Source organism: Lagopus leucura, unplaced genomic scaffold (assembly GCF_019238085.1).
Source record: "Lagopus leucura isolate 7727_CA_CO unplaced genomic scaffold, USGS_WTPT01 Super-Scaffold_100028, whole genome shotgun sequence".
Lineage (NCBI taxonomy): Eukaryota > Metazoa > Chordata > Aves > Galliformes > Phasianidae > Lagopus > Lagopus leucura.
The window spans coordinates 1340235-1360412 of record NW_024962279.1 but is presented as its reverse complement, the minus strand read 5'-3'; the positions used below and the strand labels follow the sequence as shown (position 1 = coordinate 1360412).

At 41.6% G+C, this 20178-nt stretch overlaps 1 protein-coding gene across 1 annotated transcript in view; it reads right to left on the bottom strand.

The window, feature by feature from the left end:
* PTPRG (protein tyrosine phosphatase receptor type G) overlaps window positions 1-20178 on the bottom strand; it is a 373912-nt gene that overhangs the window by 81299 nt on the left and 272435 nt on the right. The window contains exons 7-8 of the mRNA XM_042880843.1: window positions 9826-9983; window positions 4954-5146 (exon numbers count right to left, since the gene is read on the bottom strand). Coding sequence (XP_042736777.1) covers window positions 4954-5146; window positions 9826-9983 — 351 coding nt within the window. The remainder of the gene's footprint in view (window positions 1-4953; window positions 5147-9825; window positions 9984-20178) is intronic.

Genomic DNA, 20178 nt, shown 5'->3' with positions numbered 1-20178 from the left:
ACGAGAGTTCAGGTTACATATTAGAAACAATTTCTTCTCCAAAAGAGTGATGATGCACTGGCACAAGCTGCCCACGGAGGTGATGGAGTCACCTCACACTTGAACACTGCAGGTGTTCAAGAACCATGGAGATGTGGCACTTAGGGATGCAGTCGGTGGGTATGGTGAGGGTGGGTTCATGGTTGGGCTTGGTTGTCTTAGAGATCTTTTTCAGCCATAATGGTCCTATGATTGTATGATGCACCCCAACACAGTGATGCCATGCCAAAAACACAATACCTTCACAGGACGCCTCGCTTTCTTTTCCTATGTCAGAAGCTGTGAAGTAGTGCATAGAACTGAACTGTTTTGCTCAAGCAGTGCTGTATCTTTGACTGCAGACTGATAGCAGGAGCAATGCCTCCAGTGCAAAGCATGGGGGAGGGAAAATCCAAGTACCTTCTGGGTGGTTTTAGTGGCATTAGGTTACAATGACTTCCAAATGGTATCACTACAGCTTACAAAGAGCACTAAGGAAAATGATCACCTGCACATTACTAGAGAAATGTCCCAGCTGTTAGAATTCCAAGCTAAGTTTTACTAGAGTGAATTTATGACTGCTTATTATTTAACTTAGCCTAGGATCATAATTAAAGATGGTACTCTAAGGCGAATTCCCACTGATGGGAAACAGCATCATTTGAGACTCCAGCAAAGAGTAATCAGACACCTTTGGGGAAGTAATCAGGCATCTGTGAAAGAAAACTCTGATGTCAAGAGCCCCTCACATGGGATGCTTGTTTAAGTGTTGGGAGGCTTGCAGCACGTTTAATGAGACAGAAAGGTTAAAGGTTTTTTTCTTACAGATTTAAAAAACATAAAGAGAAGAACCAACATTTGATGTTCCTAATTAGCAGCAAAATAAAATGGGCAAATATTGTTGCACATGGGGTACACCCTGAAACAAGGAAATGAAACACCTTTTTCTCCTGAGCTTCCCTACCTCCATCTAATTGAAGCAGGTAAGGTTTTGTAAATATCTAATATCTCTCTCCTTCATGGGACAACGTAAGAGAGTACAAAAGAATATGCAGGATCAGGTCCTTGAACAGGACAGACTTTTATGTAAGAACTCTGCCCACCAAGGGCGATGTACACCATGAATCTGACAAATAATTAGCAGTAACTGTCTGAAGGCTGCCTATGAAAAGCCATGAACACAATTCATGAAAGATACAATTCTGAGCCACAGAGGATGGAACTGATAAGAAAGGAGAAAATTTTAACAGAGATATTTATTTGCAAAACTTCAAGCACTGCCACTGGCTGTTATTCACAGTATCTAGTGAATATTTTACAAATACACTCGTGGTTTAGTATGTCTGTACAGAGAACCTCAAAATTTGCAAGACTTTATATTAAACGACAGTGTAACACTGGTGAGTCCTCTGGTATGATGGTTTATTATCTATCCACCAGCTGTTATTATTATATAGCTGTACTGTGTATTTCTTGAATGGTGTATTTCAGAAATATTATATTTCAAGGCAGTCTGTATGGTTTCTTAAAACAGCTCTAGGGTCAACTTCAGAATTAAGTTCAGTTCACAGGCTCTGATTTAGCAGAGATCTTATGTGCAGGCTTTTAGCTCAGGCATACGAGAACTGCTTTAAATTGCCTTTTGCGAACAGGAGGAAGGAATGAGATAACAGAACCAAAGAAAGCTCTTCCTACTAAAAACTAACACAAAAGGAAAGCTGGAGTTTCCACCGTCAACCAAAAAATTAGTCCTCTACACTGTTCCAAGTTAACTACAATATTTTTGCCATCTTATATTCTGGTTGTTGTAAATAGTACCATCTCCCTTTAGCGCCTCTTTAAAATTAAATAATAAGAGGAAAAGGAGAGTAACTACAAAAGAAAAGATGCAACATTCACATTTAGCTAACAGACTGGACCCAAACTCACTGGAGCCTGTTCTGTGACCTGAGATGGCTTTGATAGCGAGGAAAAAAAAAACATTCCCATTTGCTGCCAAAGTGTTCAGGATCCCACATTTATCAATGGACAACTGCAAAGCCTCACTGCTCTGCACTGATCTGAAGCTCACTATTCACCAGGGAATTCTGAAAATTATTCTGAACATTATGCAAATTGTTCTGGGCACATTTTCCTCCAAACTAAGAAAGGCTTACATAACAAACACTATACTGTTTTCTAGATTAGCTCTACTGCCCACAGACTTAATAGTGTGTGACAGAAGAAACAAATTGCAAAAATGCACACTGACAAACAAATCCACACTTCCCCTCCAGAGCTGAAGACCATCACAAACCATACTACCTTGCAGGAAGTAAAAGACACATTTTCATGACCTTGTCCTCTTCTACAACATACAAACTTAAGCCCAGGAGAGTATACAGGAGGTAACGCGACAGCCATTGGTCACATTGCTGAACGCAATGGGGAAAACATTGAGACACAACTGTGAGGTGTGCAGAAGATTCTGCATAAAATAAATTTGTTATGCTAACCCCACGCTCTTATATTTGTATGCTAGACTGTCTGGCTGAGCAGCACTCTGTATTCAGCTTCCCAGTACTTTTGCATGAATGACATTGTATAAAGAGGTACTGTATTTACTAGCTGAATAAACAATAGGTTTTGCTTTCACTCAAGTATTATGACTTCAACTCATTTTATTTATATGTCAGTAGTTCAGAATGTGCAGTGGTCCAGGCACATCATCACTGTTCACCTTTGTCAGAGAAGGGGCCAGAAACATCCACGTTGTTATATCTCTAGAACAGCTATAACTCATCCCTGTAACCTTTGGAGAATACGCAACAATTCATTTTGTGTTAGCAACACTGCAGAATCTATTTATTTTTAAATTCATGAAAAAAAATACACCTATTTTCAGTGTCCCTTGGTGTGCACACAGCCCAAAAAGTGACAAGTTGACAGAGCCAGTACAAAAAGACTGGCTGCCCAGTCATTAGCTTCCTATAGCAAAAGCTCAAGGGAAAAAGAAATCACTGACTTTAGCATCATCCCTGCCATTAGATGGCACACCGAATGTTGTCAGATCAGAGGAAGGGGGATAGTAACTGCCTACCTGAGTCTCTAAGAAGCATGATGTAAGCTCAAGTACAAAGATTACAGGACCTGGAATTGCTGGGAGAGGACCCAAGGAGCACTTTCTCAGGAAACCAGTCCCCAGGCATGTAAGATGTTAAGCACCCAGGCACCGAACTATCTGAGGATGGACCCATCTTTATGCAGCTCCCTTGATCCAATGAGCTGGCTTGCATCATGTTAACTAAGCCAGATGCTGAATCTGAGTTGTAAGAGTCCATAAGGAGCAAAATCAGTGAGAATCATTCCAGTTACTTCAAGTGCCCCTTCAAAATCAATCCTTCCAAGTTCAAGGTGACGCCATTAACTACAGACCTAAGCATTCATAACGCCCATAATCATGGGTTTCAGTCATTTACCAGGTGGGGTAAAAACCACCTAAAACATTTTTATAATCTTAAAAACCTTGCAGTGAGGAAACGAATATTTGGGCATACAGCCAACACAATAAAATCTTGAATATTATACCATGCATATCAGCAGTACCTTGGCTGCACTCAAAATAATAACTAGATAGTTTTGTCGCTTTTAACATAACATAACCTATTAACTTTCATCACTGTTCTGGGTAAGTAATATTACACAGGATATAACTGAAGAAATAAATATTGACACATGTTGCTGTTAAAACACTGATTGAAAACTGCAGACCAGAGCATCAGAGCGTAGCAGGGTCTCTTCAATTCCAAGATCTCCTTCTCACTTCTGATGTAAATTCTCCATCCCAAGGCTGCCTTTAATGTAAATGGGGTTTGTGTACGTGTATATTATATATATAAAAATAAGCATGCTCACGGAATAATGAGCCCTGAGAAATACACTCTTTCAGCACTCTTGTGGGAAGGTGAGGCTGCTGAACGCAGCTGTTTTCATGATTCACATCTGAAAACTACGCTCTATGGGCCTGGCCAGGTGAAAATGCCAGGTACGCAAGGGCAGCTTGTAAATCTGCTTAGCTATTTCCTTCTGGCAATCTGCCCCCTGTCCTTTAACTTTAGTTGGGACTGGTTAAGCACCGTGCACTTCTGAGGACTGAAGACTGGGAACTACATGTCATTTCTCCTACCTATAAATAACAGCAGTCAATAAAATAAAGGCAAATAAAGGCAGTAAATGATGTTTATTTCTAGTCTTATTTTATCCCGCACACATTTCTCTCAGAATTTTTTATGTGTTCCTCTAGCCAAGGCTGTCTGTGCCAATGCAACAACTGCAACCTCCCTCCTGCCCCCTCCAGCCTGCTCATTAGCCAGTGTCTGACAGAAGCAAGCACCAGCTGCTCTACAAAAAGGCACATGAAACACTTCAGCAAGATATTATGAAATCATCTGTCTATAAGGAAAAGATTTTTTTCTTCCCCTAGTCACCATTACCTAAAGGTTGATATAAACTTTTGATTAAAAGGACGGTGTTTCTTCAGAACTTTTTTCTTGTAAGAAGTGAAAATCATAACCACATCTGGATACCCCATTTTCGACTCAAACAGCCAAAGAGTCAGTGCTAATGGGGCTAACCTTGTACCTGTGAGTCTTTTCCTTAGCATTTCCTGTTGTCAGGCGTCTGTAAGGCCCCACAGTTGGCAGAACAGGGACACTGGCTGTTTGGGGCTTGCATATTTGGGGCTTTATCTACATGGTATCTCATGGCAATGAGCTTCACAGGTAACTGCAGGCAGGCATAGGGTTAGTTCATTTGCTGACATACTCCAGCAGAAAACACTGCATACGCTACATTATTTCTTTGGCAGCTCACATCTATCTTCAACACAATTTAATGACAAAGTTGAAAAAAAAAATCTCTCATTAGTCGAATGCGAAATTTATAAGTGTAATCTACCTTTGGAAGCTTCTGTGCCCAGTGGATTTTCCAAGATGTCTATCATATCTTGGCTCCATGCATCCTTCACAGCAGACTTAGACACCTTCCTGTTGTTCAGGCTTTGCTGTGGTCGGAAGTTATTCCTCAGGTACTCCACGGACTTGACGTGGTCTTGTTGCTCAGTGGTGAATATGGAATAGAAAGCTTCCAGCTGACCATCATGGCGGGGGAGAGAAAGGACATTAATTAGAAAACAATGTGCTGAAATCTGGATGGCTGATAAGAGAATAAAATGGCAGGAAGTGTCGATGCCAAGACTGATAAGCCCTGCGGGAAGTCAGGCTGCCCACTGAAATTACTGCCAACCTCCTTATCTCAGCACAGGACTTATCCTGCCCAACAGAAGAGGAGACCTTTGAGCAACTCATGGCTGTCTGTCATGGGCAAGGACGCATTTCCCCTTAGACCTGTTGTCTGGAAGGAGTGTGAGTGTGTGACAGCCCTGCCAAGCCCTTCTCACTGTTGGCATTGCTTTGTTTTGTATTATCGTGCCAAAAACGTTTCCATCCCAAGAGCTCTTTCCAGGAGATGGTGATGTTACCTTATCCCTTATGGGATGAACACCCAAATCCCAAGCTGAGTGACAAGTGGAACAACCTCAGGACTCTCAGCTTTGAGCACCCTGACCTCCCTACCAGTCACTGCTCCCTCTGATACCTGCAACAGGGTGAGAAATTATAACATAATACAAAATGGGCACAGTTAGCATGTATTCCTCTGGGAGTAAGTTTTCTCAGCTGTATTCAGATTTGAGCTATTTTTAATAAAATGTATTAACCTGGAAGGAAGAACTGTAATTGGGAAACTTTTCTGTTACTTAGGATCTCAGCATTTCTTTAGAACAAAATTTCTAGCAAATTAAGATGAAAATATTTTCAGCTAATGCTGTTCTCACAGCTATCAAGGTCAGTATAGCATTTACTAATAGCTTGTTATCATTCAGGTCAAGAACCAGAATTAGTTATGTCTGCTGAAAAGGCTGAGCAAGACAGAGCAGAGAAAGATTCACTGCTGATATTGTTTACATCAACATCAATTACATATATTGATAGTACAGATTTGGAGAGTACAGAATCTGGCCCAAGACTTTAAAAAGGACTTGGATTACACTCGTGGTTTAAAGGCAGGTCACTGTGAGCACAACATCCTTTTCATTAAGTGCTTTTGTTCTGAAGTATAGAATAAAGCCTAAGAGTCTTGAAACTTCTAACTGGGAAAAATTATCACTGTAGCCTCAGCTGACGGTGCTGATAAAAAATAATAAAAGGAAAGAACAGCTAAGGATACTCCACTGAATCAAGAGGCACTCGCTGTCAATATTTGATTTCCCTTCAAACCAGTAAACAGAAACTTCTTTCTGCTGCTCCTGTCCAGCTGGCCAGTTCTGCTGGGCTGGATGATCCTTGTTACTGGGCTGAAATATGTAAAACTTATCACATGGGCAAACTTATCCCACGGGCAAGTGGAGTCAATTTTCACACTTTTCATTTCAAAAGTCAGTCTCCCTGGAGCGAGGATGTGTGCTGGGCTGGCTAATGGAGAAATATATGGGAATGTTATCACAGTGAGCAGTGCACGGACAGCAGGAGGGAGAAGGGACGGACCTCAGCGCGCAGATCCTGAGTTGGCTGCTCTGCACCAACACACAATACAAGGGAAATGAGCCTCATAATGGGCAGGCACTTCCAAGGTAACAGCACATCCTTGTACATTATCAGCAGCAGCTTCCCCGAGGACAATTGCTCTTACTGAACAAGCAGGGAGCCAACGCACAGGGAGAGTGGGCAGCCAGCAGGAAGGCGACAGCTGGTGGCTGGCTCCATCTCAGGCAGGGGACCCAGGTATTGCTTTGAGCCTCCAGTGCATGCACTGATGGTGAGATTTGGATTGTACTTCTGCATCTGAGGTGAATGTCACATTCCCAAGCTCTCTGCTGTAATTTTCTCTCTAATCCTTAAGAGAAAGATGTCAAAAAAATCTTGAAAACTCCTTGCTAATTACTAGTATGAAGTACTAAAAAGCATTGATAGATGGGTTAAAAAGTGAGGTAAAAGGATTATCTTACACTTTTGTCTTGAGAAGGAAACCTGATGATCTTGCTAAGCCCTGTGCTCCTCTATGACCTTCTAAGGAGGCACTGACCATAACCCAGTAGACATTTACTTGTGTTTTCCACTCCATGCTCGAGAACCAGTTCTGATGAAGGGAACTAATAGGTCTTTAAGTTACTCTGCAGAAGTTCATGAACTGGATAGCAGCTGCTCCTTGTCAAGTCAAGGCTTACGCTTCCATGACATTAATTGAATTTTTAAACTTTCAATGAGAACTTTTAAAATATTTTCTTCTGCCACGCTACCTTGGGGAGGTATAATTGCATTTTAACAACTGCCAGTTCAAATATGATTTTTAACCTTCCCCTTTTTATGTGTTGAAGTATATATAAGTCATTTCAACTTCATTTTTACTATAAAAATATTATCTGCTGCAAATGAGACATTAATTGATCTATAGCTGCCAGGGGAAAAAAAAAAAGAAAAGATGTACAGTCAAGGAGCTACACTCATGCTCTTCAAGGAGTACAAGAGCTCCTGTTCAGAAGAAGAAATCAAAAGCCGCTATAAGAGTGCTGTAGATACAGAGAAACCTGATCTAAAATTCCAAGTCATGTAATTACAAACCATTAAAGCCTGATGTGCACAGTGTTCTAAGGGCTGGATATAAAAGTGGTAATTAAAAATACTAAAACTGTTATAAGCACAATGAGATACTCTGAGGTATGCATTATGAGAGATAATGCTGTGCTTTGGGCCACTGAATGCACTTAGCTTTACAATGCATCTGCAGGGTGACACGGCTTGTCCTGTTTTGTTGTCTAATTATCGGGAGAGATGATGATGATGGAGCACCGAGAATAAAATAGAGAAGCCTCTACAAATGGACCACTTCAGAACTGTCCTTTTTACAGCAAGGTATTTTGCACAAAAGCAAGGATTTAATTGGAACAGCAACAAAGCTTAAACAATATCACTTTCCTCCTCTGGGATTACAGACTGTTTCGTGGGGTTTGTGATAAAGAAGGTTAAACTGTGGCAATGGATTATACTGCACTGTTTCTGTTAGAGGAACAAATAATAATCATGGCAATGGCAGGGTCTTAAAATACACCCATCCCCAAAGCTGCCAAGTGGGAGAATGCTATTATTTATTCCACATGTGTTGTAGTATCAATGAAAGCCTGTCTCCACACAGAACACCCAGCCCTTCAACCACACACACATGCAAAAAGCAGTGCAAGGCCAAATTGTAAAGGCTTGAGTTGGCACTGTTACCATTGTACTACATAGGAAAGAAACGATGCCAGGATAAAGCACCTTTATACCATCGTAGGGCTTGCCAGCATTTAGCAGTTTATTTGCATTTGTTAAAACTGAAAAAGAAGAAAAAAGTGCACGACCCAGCCCACTTGCACACAGGGGTGTACACAGGGCATAAAACTGAGTGCGGGTCAGGCCTCGCAGCCGCCCAATAATAAACAGTAAAGTTACTGATGCAGTGAAAAGCTACATGGGATTGCAAGTATCCTGCAGGCAAGGACAGAATTCAAAATGATCCTGACAATCAGAGAAACAGCCTGAAAAAGACAAAGAGTCTGATTCAACTGGGCCCACGTGCAGAAAGTCCCACGCTTTGCCTGCATGACCACACGATGCTCACTCAGCAGCACTGCTAGAGAGAGCTCTGGAGAAGGCATTTGCAAAAGGGTTCCTGTCAACCATCAAAAGTGGCATGCTGCTGTGAAAAAGGCAAAGTAATGCCGGCACAGGCAGCTCAACACACGAATCTGCACGTCTCATGGTACCCAGCTGAAGCACTGAGACCTGTTTTGAATGTGGCACTTTAAAAAAGTGTGGAAAGGTCCACAGGAGAAGCAATAGGATCTAGGAAACATGAAGACAAGCCTGGAGCAGGGGGCACAGCAACCACCTTCCACCCTTCTGAAATCTCTGAGACCCAACACCTTTCGGTCACGACCACTTGCTGAGCCACTTGCTTAGGTATAATTCACAGAATTAGGGTATTGAAAAGCTTTGTTTTCAGTGGCTTAAGCTAGATGAATGAAAGACTAACTTCAGCAGAATGGCTTTCTAAGGACAACAATCTTAAAACATCAAAAATACACTTAACTGGTAAACACTGGACTATATTTATCCATTACTTTATCGGAAGCACTCTTCTCCAGACCAATCCCAGACACGGGGTCTGTCTGCATTAAAAGCTGCTATGTGCTAATTTTAAGGATTTGTGTACCAGTTCTCTAAGCACATAATGGCAGCTTTACTGTGTTGGAAAAACAGTTAAGCATGGAGAATTAATGGAAACACGTCTTTTCTAATGTTATTAGTTCAAATTACTAAATCTGAGCAGAACTGAAATAATTCACTTTACTTTGAAAAGAAAGTTTCAATTAAAAAGAATAAAAAGGAGCAGCATGTAAATATTTACACCATAGCTTAATTTAATCTTAACAAAAACAACACCAAATAAATCACTGAGAGGAAACTAGGTTTCACGTTATGCTGTCTCCTTAAGACTGATGGCTCTTGCTCAGAAACAATATTACTAAAAAAATAATTCACCAACACTTCCCGTTACATCAGCAGAAATTTTTGTGTTCACAGCATTAAAACATGGGGTTTGGAAACACCACGTTAAAGAGGGCAAATCAAGAACCTGCTTTCAGCTGGAGGGGGGGGGTTGGACCCCGTGATCTTCAGAGGTCCCTTCCAACCCTTATGATTCTAAGAGATGTTGCCGATGAATTAAACATACCTGATGGTAAGAAATGGGAACGGGCTTCCGGAAAACGATCCACTCCACGATCTCACTGCAGGGAGGAGTGGTCAGGGAACCTGTATAGCGGTAGTAACTCCCCAGCGATGTTGGCAGCAGGTCCCTGAGCACAAAGGGATCCAGGAAGGTCTCTTTCTCTGTGGGGGAGTTCGACAAGCAAAATTACACTTTTTATTTTATTTTATTTAAAACATGTCTTTAAAACAGACATCACATTGATAGGCAGCCTAGGAAAGTGTAAGGGCAACAACACATTTTATCATATATATGTAATGAAAGATAGAAGCAGCCTATCAGGAGCACCCCGTAAGAGTTGATATGTTGATTATTAAAAGAGCAGCCAGAATGCCAGTCAATCCTATACACGCCTATTCAGAATGCACGCAGGTGTGAAAAGCCCTTGCTACCTCTATGCTTTCTGCAAGCACTGAAATAACACTGTATTCAGCGGTTTCAACACTCCGTGAATTTCTCTTCAGCTTGATGGTGGTGCAGGTACGCCACAGCTCTACTGGGACAAAGCTGGGCCCCAGGGGTCCCACTCTTTGCAGTCAAGGCCGGATGCAGTCAGCACAGCACCGTAAGAACATTTCAGAGGTAAAAATGCTCTCCCTTCTAATCCAAGAAACAACTTGTGGAGTCCAGCAGGCTGAGGGATGAGCTCCTTCCAGTAACAGTAGCAAACTGGTGGTATTTAACAATGTGAAGGTAAATAAATAAATGAAAGGAGGGAACAGCTGCAGGCAAGACAATTTCCTTGCCATCCCTTTGCATTTATCCTCCGCACTTTATGCTGACTCACTCCCTCTCAATCTGTGCAAAGGTGTTCACTGCCTCAGGGCACACTGACACGTGAGGCTCTCCCATACATCTCTATTCCTCACTTTCTATATTCTTACAAACAAAAGCCAGTTCACGTTGCAGCAACTTTCCACCTTGTCAGACCTGCTGGGCAGCTGATCTGATCAAGTGCCTGATTCACTGGGTAGCAATCCTGCCCACAGGGCAGCCAGGTTGGAACTGGATGGTCTTTGAGATCCCTTCCAACCCAAGCCATTCTATGATTCTATGATCATATTCTCCTGCACATTATCAACTAGTTTGCAAAGTTCCAAAATGAGTAATTCTATGAAAGTCAAAGTATACCACTTTGTAACAGAGTACTGCAATACCTTCATTAACCATTTCTTTCCTTCTAATTTGAGCAGATACCAACAACTTCTGCAGCCTCAGAAAGGAAGCAAGCAAAGAATAATACATCTTTTCACAGCACACCTTCAGAGAAGTGTGCGCTCAGGTAATAAATAGTAAAATATACATGATTGGCCAAAGTTCAAAGAGAACTAATCAAGAAATCATAATCACAGCAAAAGGTCGCATTTAATTTGATTTCCAATTAAAAACGCATTGGTTTATTTTTATACAGGAAAAACTGGTCTGAAAAATTGCAAACTCAGTCAGAGGATTTGATTTTCAAACTTCAGCACAGATGCAGCTTCACAGCAAAATGAAGTGTTTTGTATTTCAGAAGCTCTCTCTGTGGAAGCTGAGCACAGAGTGGGTGCTATGAATCCAAAAGTATTTGAACATGCAAACATCCTTTTTGTGCTAACAGCCAGTGACTATAAATGAAATAGATGGGAGAGGTACAGGCACATTTTGAAAAGAGAAAATTGGAAACCCTTGCATTCTTGTTTATTGGAAGATTTATGAAGTAACGCAGTGGTTATAATTAACAACTTAGCTATTTTTAACTTGGATAACCTTTTATTTAGAACGATGGAAATATCCGAGATGCTGGACAAACACTCTCTGTAAAAGCAAGAATGCAGAGTATCCCTTTATCAAAGGGTGACAGGAGAACGAGGCTCATTTTACACTCTCAAGGATTTTTGTGCCATATGCTGACAATATTATATTTTAATAATTAATTGTTCATCAAAGGAAAAGATGAAGAACAGGGATGCTAAATTCAAAGTTATTCAAATTGCCAAAATGAATAATGCATGACTTTTATATTAAATACACACTGTATTAAGTAGTCTACATTTCATCCAACTCTGTCTTTCATTTTTAAACATTTTGAACTACAATATGAATAATCAACCAAGGGAAGCTTATTTAGACAGAGAAATATCTTATTTGAATGCAAACTGGAAGTATCCAACTATGATTAAATTTTAGTTATCAATTAGGTAGATTTTTTTTCCTAAGCATTTGGAAACTCACAGTCAGCTACGAGGAAGGATATTTCTTGAGGAAAACGTAGCTTTGCTGAAGCACAGCTTTAAGTAGGACAGGGTGTACTCTCATTTTTCATGGCTACGAGCAATGCTGTAGGTTATTGTTAATGAATTCCAAAGATTAAAATAAAAAAACACCTATAATTGAATTACCGTGACTTTTAAAATAGATGATAATCAATTGTCTATGGTTTAATAACCCAGCACATTTGAAAACAGATCATTAATTACTATCTCCACCTAGACGCATGGTGCAGCTTTAGAACCCGGAGTCACAAGCATCTTCATGCCAAGCTTACAAAACAAGTGGCTTAGAGACTCAGGACTCTTTCTTCCATACAATATGAAAACAGGAAATGCCATGAAGTTGTGTTCCTGAGAGCCTGAGACAGTTTTGAAATGAGATTTGAAAATCAAGTCACTTAACATTCCAGCCTCACACTGCTGATGATTGCTGGTAAATCTGTAAAAAGAATCACCTGCAAGCCACACCACAGTATTCACTAACGTGGTTATTCACACATACTTACATGTGTGTATATGTGCATATATAGCATTCCTACTAACTGTAAAGTTGGAAAAAATATCCACTTTTGTCAGTGCCTTACATGAGCAGCTCCTGTTTCCTTTTCTCTGCTGGGACAGGCAGAGATTTTGCCCAGACAGCTGGGAGCAGACTGGGCAGGGTGAGAAGTTCATAGAGGGAAGAAGCCAGACAAGGCTGGGAACCACACAACCTTCTATGTAAGGAGAATTAAAAAAAACACAACACTACAACAATAAAAACAATCTGGCGTTTGCTGACAGGTACAAAGAAAAGAACTGGCAGACAAAAGCAATAAAACACATCAGTGATAACATCTGTGTTCACCTGCAAATAACCTGCAAACAGCGCGATGAATCCTGCAAAACCCACTTGTGAGCCAATGAAGAACCCCACACTTGCATGGTCTCCACTGCTCCCTGCCCTGCTCCATCCAGAGCACAGAAAAACAAGTAGGAAATGGGAGCCCTGGGGTCTGATCGTAACCACAGAGCCTCAAACTGCAGAGCATCCTCTGAGAGCAGCACTAACAGTGCCGCTGCTGCCACCACCACGTTGGGCAGCCTGGGAAGGAGCAGCACCAGGAGCACCATGGAGCTGCCCCTCTGATCCGTACAGCCAATTTCATTGGCAAGTTAACAAGGGATGAGTCGACAATGGCAGCACCAAGGCTCGTAAAGAAGTGTTCACTCTAATACTTCCCAAGGAAAAATTAACCAAGTGCCACATACGCATTGTTGACAATTAAGACAATGTGCTATTTAAACTACTGAGCATTCCACAGCATAAAGGGACAATATGGTGCTTTAACTCTCACATTCACAAAGTGCAATTAACAGTTAGCTTGTGTCTTCTGATACAATGTTCCTGTCCATTTTTCAGTCTTCCTCCTTTAAAAACAATGCATATTCTGCTTCCACATTTGTCTGCAAACCAACAGGAAAGCTTACATTTGAGTTTTTATTTTACACTAATACAGTAGGAAACATATGTTTACGTGACACATGCAAACTTTCTTCAGCCAATTTAGCTGTGGAAACAGGAGACAAAAATACAGGACCAAACAACCCAAGATAATGTCTGGATGGCCACGTACCTGTGTCAACATCAGGTGCAATCTTTCAACACTATTTTTGTTTACTAGACAAGAAATACTCTTCATTTTCTTCAATTCTGTATCATCAGTCAGTAGTGCTCAGTATATTCTTTGAGCCAGTAAATCTCCCTACCTTTTTTGCATGGGACCAAGGGCCATTTTTTGTACAACCGACCCAAAGCCACAGCAACTGCAGGCACGCTTTAAGGAGCTGACCTATTTACACTCCAGATTTGTTAAAGCATGTGAACAAATACTGAGCTGTGCACAATAGTTTTCATAGCAGAGGAAAAATCAGATGTTGAAACCAATACTGGTGGTAGATACCCACCAGCTACTGCAGTTTTCAGAAGCTGATGCCAACAAATACTATATTACAAGAGCTATCAGTTGAATGTTTTGACTTCAAGGACTGACTTGCTAAAAATAAATTCTCTGAAATGCTGGAAGAAGATCGCCCTGAATTTTAACTGAATCACTGTGCAATAGAAATGTTCTTGAGATATTCAGGTAAACAGCATCACAACTATCTGTGATCAAACCTCTTTTCAAATCCAACAGGAACTTGGATTGGAGATCAGAAGAAAATAGCTACATGCCAAGTCCATTTATATCTCATGGAATGCTTTGGACTTTCATCGTGCTTTTCTGTAAGAAAACAGGAACTTGGCTGCATTGGAAACAATATCTTAAAATGAGCTTATTTCCAAGATTAATGTATGTGCAGTGCCTGATAGGTGGAAACATTACCCAGCTACACTTTGAATAACTGCAAATAATCTGCAATACCAGTTAGAAGAGCTTTCAAAGTCTCCCAAATTTGTCAAACATTGTTACTGCCAATTTCATTTTTACCCTAATGAGCCAAGTCATTCTAAAAACTCTGCATTCAAACATTTAAAAAACAAACACACAGAAATAATCCAAAGGACAGCACGCCATACACCCACCAAGCCAGAACTTCCAAGATAAAGCAGGCTGCACACCAGAGACAGGGAACAGACTAGCTGTGGTGATGTTCAAGATAAGATTACAAATATTATGCGTTACTTTAACTGAAAAGATCTTCAAATGAGCACTCGCTGTGTAAATCCAGCATGCAGAGCAGTTTCTGACAGTCCTTTGTACTCAGTGTAATTCTTGTAGCTTATTGTGTAACTATTACTCTCATTTCTATTTTTTTTTAAAGGCTAGAGCATCTGCTGAACAATGCAAAGAAGCATAAGGACACATAAAGCAAAGCATTGCTGGGAGGAAGGGAATGAGATAATAACACTCTCCTTACTCAGAGAGCCGCAGTCTCATTTAACCTGAGACAAGTGGGGTGGTACAAAGAATGAGAGGAAAGAAACAAAGGCAAGTCTCCTACGGAAAAAAAGAAACCAACGTGAACATTTCCAAGCCAGGTGTCAGACACAGGCTTAACTTTTCTCCCTCCTTCTCTTGTAACACAGTTATAAGTGGAAACAGTTCAAAAGGAAAAGGTTTAGCTGGAGAGGAGGGATCTTAAGTCTTCAAGGAAATAAATAGAAAAAAAAATCAGGACCTTTAATGCTTACATACTGCTAATGCAGGGTTTTGGCACAGCAGCTTGTTCCACTGGGGTGAGAATTCTCTAGGCTTCACAAAATCTAACCCATGGCAGAGTTACACGTGGAGTCAGGGCTACAAGGCACATGGCGACTGAGAAATGCAGAATGCGTACCAGTGGCTGGAGGAAACAGAAACTGAGTGAAAAATTTGGAGAGAAAGAGGATCTTCAAGCAAGCTGAGTCCTGGCACCGGCAGGGTGAAGTGAGGCAGGAGCAGCCAGAGTGTGTGTGGCATACGTCTGCTCCAGTGGAGCTTGAGCAATATTGCACCTTCTCTGGCTTCAGCATCCCTCTTTCCTCAGCAAATATCCTCAAAACCCACCAGCAAAGCATGCAGCTCTTCTCCACTGCAGGTGCTTTGTTCACATTCATCCCCAACCTACATTCAGCCACATCTTACCTTTAGGGTTCTTACTGCTACAATCTTCCTTTAGTCAGCTGGACTTAGTTTTTCTGTGCAATGTATTAATAATATGTCAGCTCGCTGGTCTGCTCAGCCACGACCATTGCTGATTTCCACAGAGCAGACAGGTGAAGGACCAGAGATTTCTAACACTTCCATCATTTATTCCTCTAAATGATACAGACCCCTGCTGCTATGAGCGGAGCTGCCCTACATAAAGGTGTGAACTTATCACCTCTGCTCTCATCTTCATTTCCCACTTCCCTCCTCCTCGCCTCTGCTCCGCAGTAACCGTGTCCTGGCCCCTTTCACACAGCTACTCTGACTGTGAACACAAGAACAGATCAGAAAACAAAAGAATATATCCAGATCCTCCCCAAGGGAAAAAAGAAAAAAAATGCTCCTCCACATTTCCTTCTCACATCACACTGCTCTTCCTTTGATGGTCTCCATTGTTCCAAATTGGGTTTCTGCTTTCTTCGAAGTTTTACTTTAAAAGCCAAGGTCCCATGGTAGCAGATCTTTCCCTCACCCCTCTTGCCTGCCTTTCTTCCCTGATTTTCAGTGCAGAATGCAAATAGCTTGTCAGGTGGTGTTATGGTTAAAGTTAAAAACAAAAGAAAAAACCTGTCACGCTGCTAATGTTGTTTTCTTGTTATTATACCTTCTGGTGTGATAGATCCACAGGGTAACTAACACTGTCTGGATCGCTTCCTTTTACTGCTGATTTATTCTAACAGGTTATTTGCTGCCTTTTGCCTAGGACAGCTGGAGAGATGTGCAACATACTCATTCTCTCTTCTTTTTCCTTGTTGAAACAATTGTGCTTCTATTCTATTTTGGTAGGGTCTCCTGAGCAGTTCTTGAAACTTTGATGGTCACCACCAAGCTGCCTGAACACCTCTGGCTCACCTTGAATGAGATTCAAGCTCACACCCTGCTCCATGCTTAGTGTAAGTTTCAGCACTATAATAATACAACAGAGGAAAAAAGAAAGTCTATTTTCAAACACTCTTTTAAATAAACAAGGGCTCCTCTCTACCCCTCACCTCAGCCCACATTCACAAACAAGCAACAGATGCCATCGATTCACTTTGTACCTGAGCTTTTGATCTGGCTGCTCTTTGATTTTCGCTGCTCACTTTTGACAAGGAAGGGAATAAGAGCCCAATTTCTGTGACGTTAATAGAAGCTTTTCTGCTGCAGTAATTTATTTGTGTTTTGCTAATAACTTTGTGCTGATCTGTGTAGATTCTTGGTGACAGACAGGGAGAACAGGACAGTGTGACAGAACATGCTTGCCATCAGCATGAAAGGTTTGCCATGAGCCTGTGGTGCAGTGGGACTGAGCAGAGCACCTGGGTTCAGGCTGGGAGAAAGCATAGCAGGCATCACCTCCACAGCTGAAATGAGAAGACTTCTTTTAACGCCTTTCAGGCAGCTGGTAAGAACAAGGGAAAACCATCTCTAAGAGGCTTATGTACAAAACAGTACCAAAAAGAGCAAGCCAAAGACACTGGAGGCGGGCGAAAGGGATGTCAGTGTGTTAGCAGCTCCACCCTGTTGGTGCTCCTCTGGGATACTGTTGGAGCGTGAGGCAGATAAAAGCCTCTGCAGCCATTTTAATGCAAATCAACAGTGTAAGACATAACTCGGTACTTCATGTTCCTGGTTCCCACAAGGACACTCTCTAAGTGTGGCCTGGGAGCTCCCTGCTTCCTCACACAGCAGCAGCTCTGCCCTCTCAGCACCACAAAGGATGAGGGGCAGGGAAGGGCTCAGGGCACCCAGCTGTGCACACCAGCAGCAAAACAGAAGCAGCTCTGTAGCATCAGGACCAGGCCATGTGTCCTTACTCAACAACCTGCCATCACTTGGGGTCCTCCATCCCAGCAGCACCAGCACAGCTGGGGGCTTTCCTGCCAGCTCGCACAATGAAAACAACATCTGAATAGCTGAAATACGTTCCCAGTGGTTACAGTGGAAAGACACCGTCATATAGGCATCAGAAAACATGCACCATGCTGCCCGAGCTCCATCCCCACTGCAGTGAGGCCGGTGTGCTCCTGTTGGCCGTCGGCGGCCCCGTGGCATGGATTGCAACATAAGAGCAGCAGGGCCCCGGCTGGCGGGAGGTGTGACAAATCGTTGGCAGAGCACAGAACCAATTTTAAACCACAGAAAGCAATTTTAAAATCAGCAACAGGCAGCTGACAGCTCTGAAAAGAGCCTCCTCGTCATTCGTGAGTCTTTACGATGCTCTGCGAGGGCGGACGCGGGAGTTTGGGAGCAGCGGCGCGATGGGAACGTTCTGTTCAGCAGGAGGATGTGAGACAAGCCCCAAAGCTTATCACTGATCCAAACATTGTTCGGGTGTATGCGACCGCTGTGGTTTTCCTTCCAGCTGGGAAAACTTTGTATGGTTACTCATGTAAAACTAAGCTTGATGTGACATTAAGATTCTAGAAAATTATGCCTGGAGATGAGGAAATAAAGTGAACTCTGAGTAGCGACTAAGCCTGTATTGATTTTTATGTGTACGTTTCTCTGTCATTGTTACCGAGCTGGTGACACTGTGAAGGGCACAATTATTTATGTTCCATCAAATTAGTAAGTAATTCAAATCCCTGACGAAATTTCAAGCAAAAAACGCTTTCACTTTTCACAGAAAGTCCTTCTGACACTTAAATTGTCCTCTTACCCCTGGAAGGGCACTTGAAAATACAGATTTTGATAGAAAAACTGAAAAGGTATGCCAGAAAAATGAAAAATGAGATCAACCTCGTCAGTAGCATCCTTATATGTAACTGAGGGTTATCTGAGCTGCTGCCATCACAGGGACAGAGTGGAGTTCATGGTGCAGAGTCCACATCTAGGGACAGTCCTTCTAGCAGGGCACTTGGAGAAATGATGATTTGAGTTTGAGTTCGTACAATTTCCTTAATGGCTGGGAGGAAGGAGTGACTGTCCAGCCTAAGTCAGCAAGGATGCTCTACTGGTCAGAGGGAAAGCGATGGAAAAAGAAGAAAATCTTACTTAAATAGGCATGTTGAAATAAGATACAAGGCAGGAGCAATGCCAAAGGGCTGATGTTCTCTCCAGCCAGAGGACACATAAACATGGTCTAATTTAAAAGCAAGGCAGTCATCTCAACATTCATAGGCATTCCTGACTTCCACAATATAGGGATGTGCCTCTGTATTGTGATGGCCACCTAAAAATAATGTTGGAATGGAAATACTATAAAATACAAATAAACTTAAGGGTTCCACTTTGCCTTTCTCCAACTTCTTTTGTTGAATCCTTGCTTGATTCAACCACTCTGTTCAAAGCCCACCATTTTCCAATGTATTCTGGCCAAAAACTCCATTGGGTCCCAGTTGAATGCAGCCAAATGGAATACAGGAAGAGTCTTAAATTCATAGAAATGTGCTCACATAAGATATAAGTAAATTACATCAAGAAAAGAAATAACGTGTCTGGAAAAAAAACTCACATCTTTACTATTACTCTAGATAATCACATTAAAAGAGAGATACAATATAAGAATTCTTTACTGAAGCATTCCATCAATATTTAAGTTAAAGAGAACAATTTCTTTGAGCAAGTACTTTGTAAGAGGAAATTCCCTTACTTTACCCACAAAAAGAGACTTTAAAAAGGCCTTTAATCAGAGCCTTTGAAACAGGAAGGAAAGCAAGATTTTCCTCTTTTTCTTCCTTAATGTTTTTAAAAGGAAACTAGCTATTGAAATATATCAGGCGACTTCCTTTTCTTGAAACACTATTACCCTTCTGTGCATTGTGAGCAAAACAAAAATAAACGCCTTTTATCCACCCAGATTTTGCTGTGGGTAGGCAGCGCCAAGACGAACTAATCATTATGTGGTCAGGGAATCACAGCCTTGGGACTGTGTCGCATCTTACCCACACAATTATTTTTGGGAATGAAATAATACTTTTAGGAGGCATTGGTGTGATTATCTGCCACTGGCTATTTCAGCTGCAGTGGTGAGGAGCAAGAGACAGAGCACAAAAAATGATGAGATGGTTAAAAGAGCACAGAGCTTGCGGAGGGTAGAGCGGCTTGAAATAGAAGGCAGGTGGCTATGAAGAGATCTTGGTCCAGTTAAATGGCAGCTTGACTTCAATGTCAAAATACACAGCCACTGAAAAATCTCTGCAGTCCAACCGGTCCTTATTTCACTTCTGCCAGCTGCTTCATTACCCACTGGGTGCTGGATAATAACATCCATTTTTGTGGAAAGCAACAGTTTTTTGGTCATGGGTGTTGTCTTTATTTCACAGCAGAACACTGCAATTTATGAACAGGAAGCCCATAGAAAATTCTCAGAATGAAGGACTGTATGGTGTGTTACCATTTAACCCCTGTTTTTCACTTCCACTTGGATTTATTAGTGTTCCCAGTTGCAATGTTAAATGATTCTGAAAGTA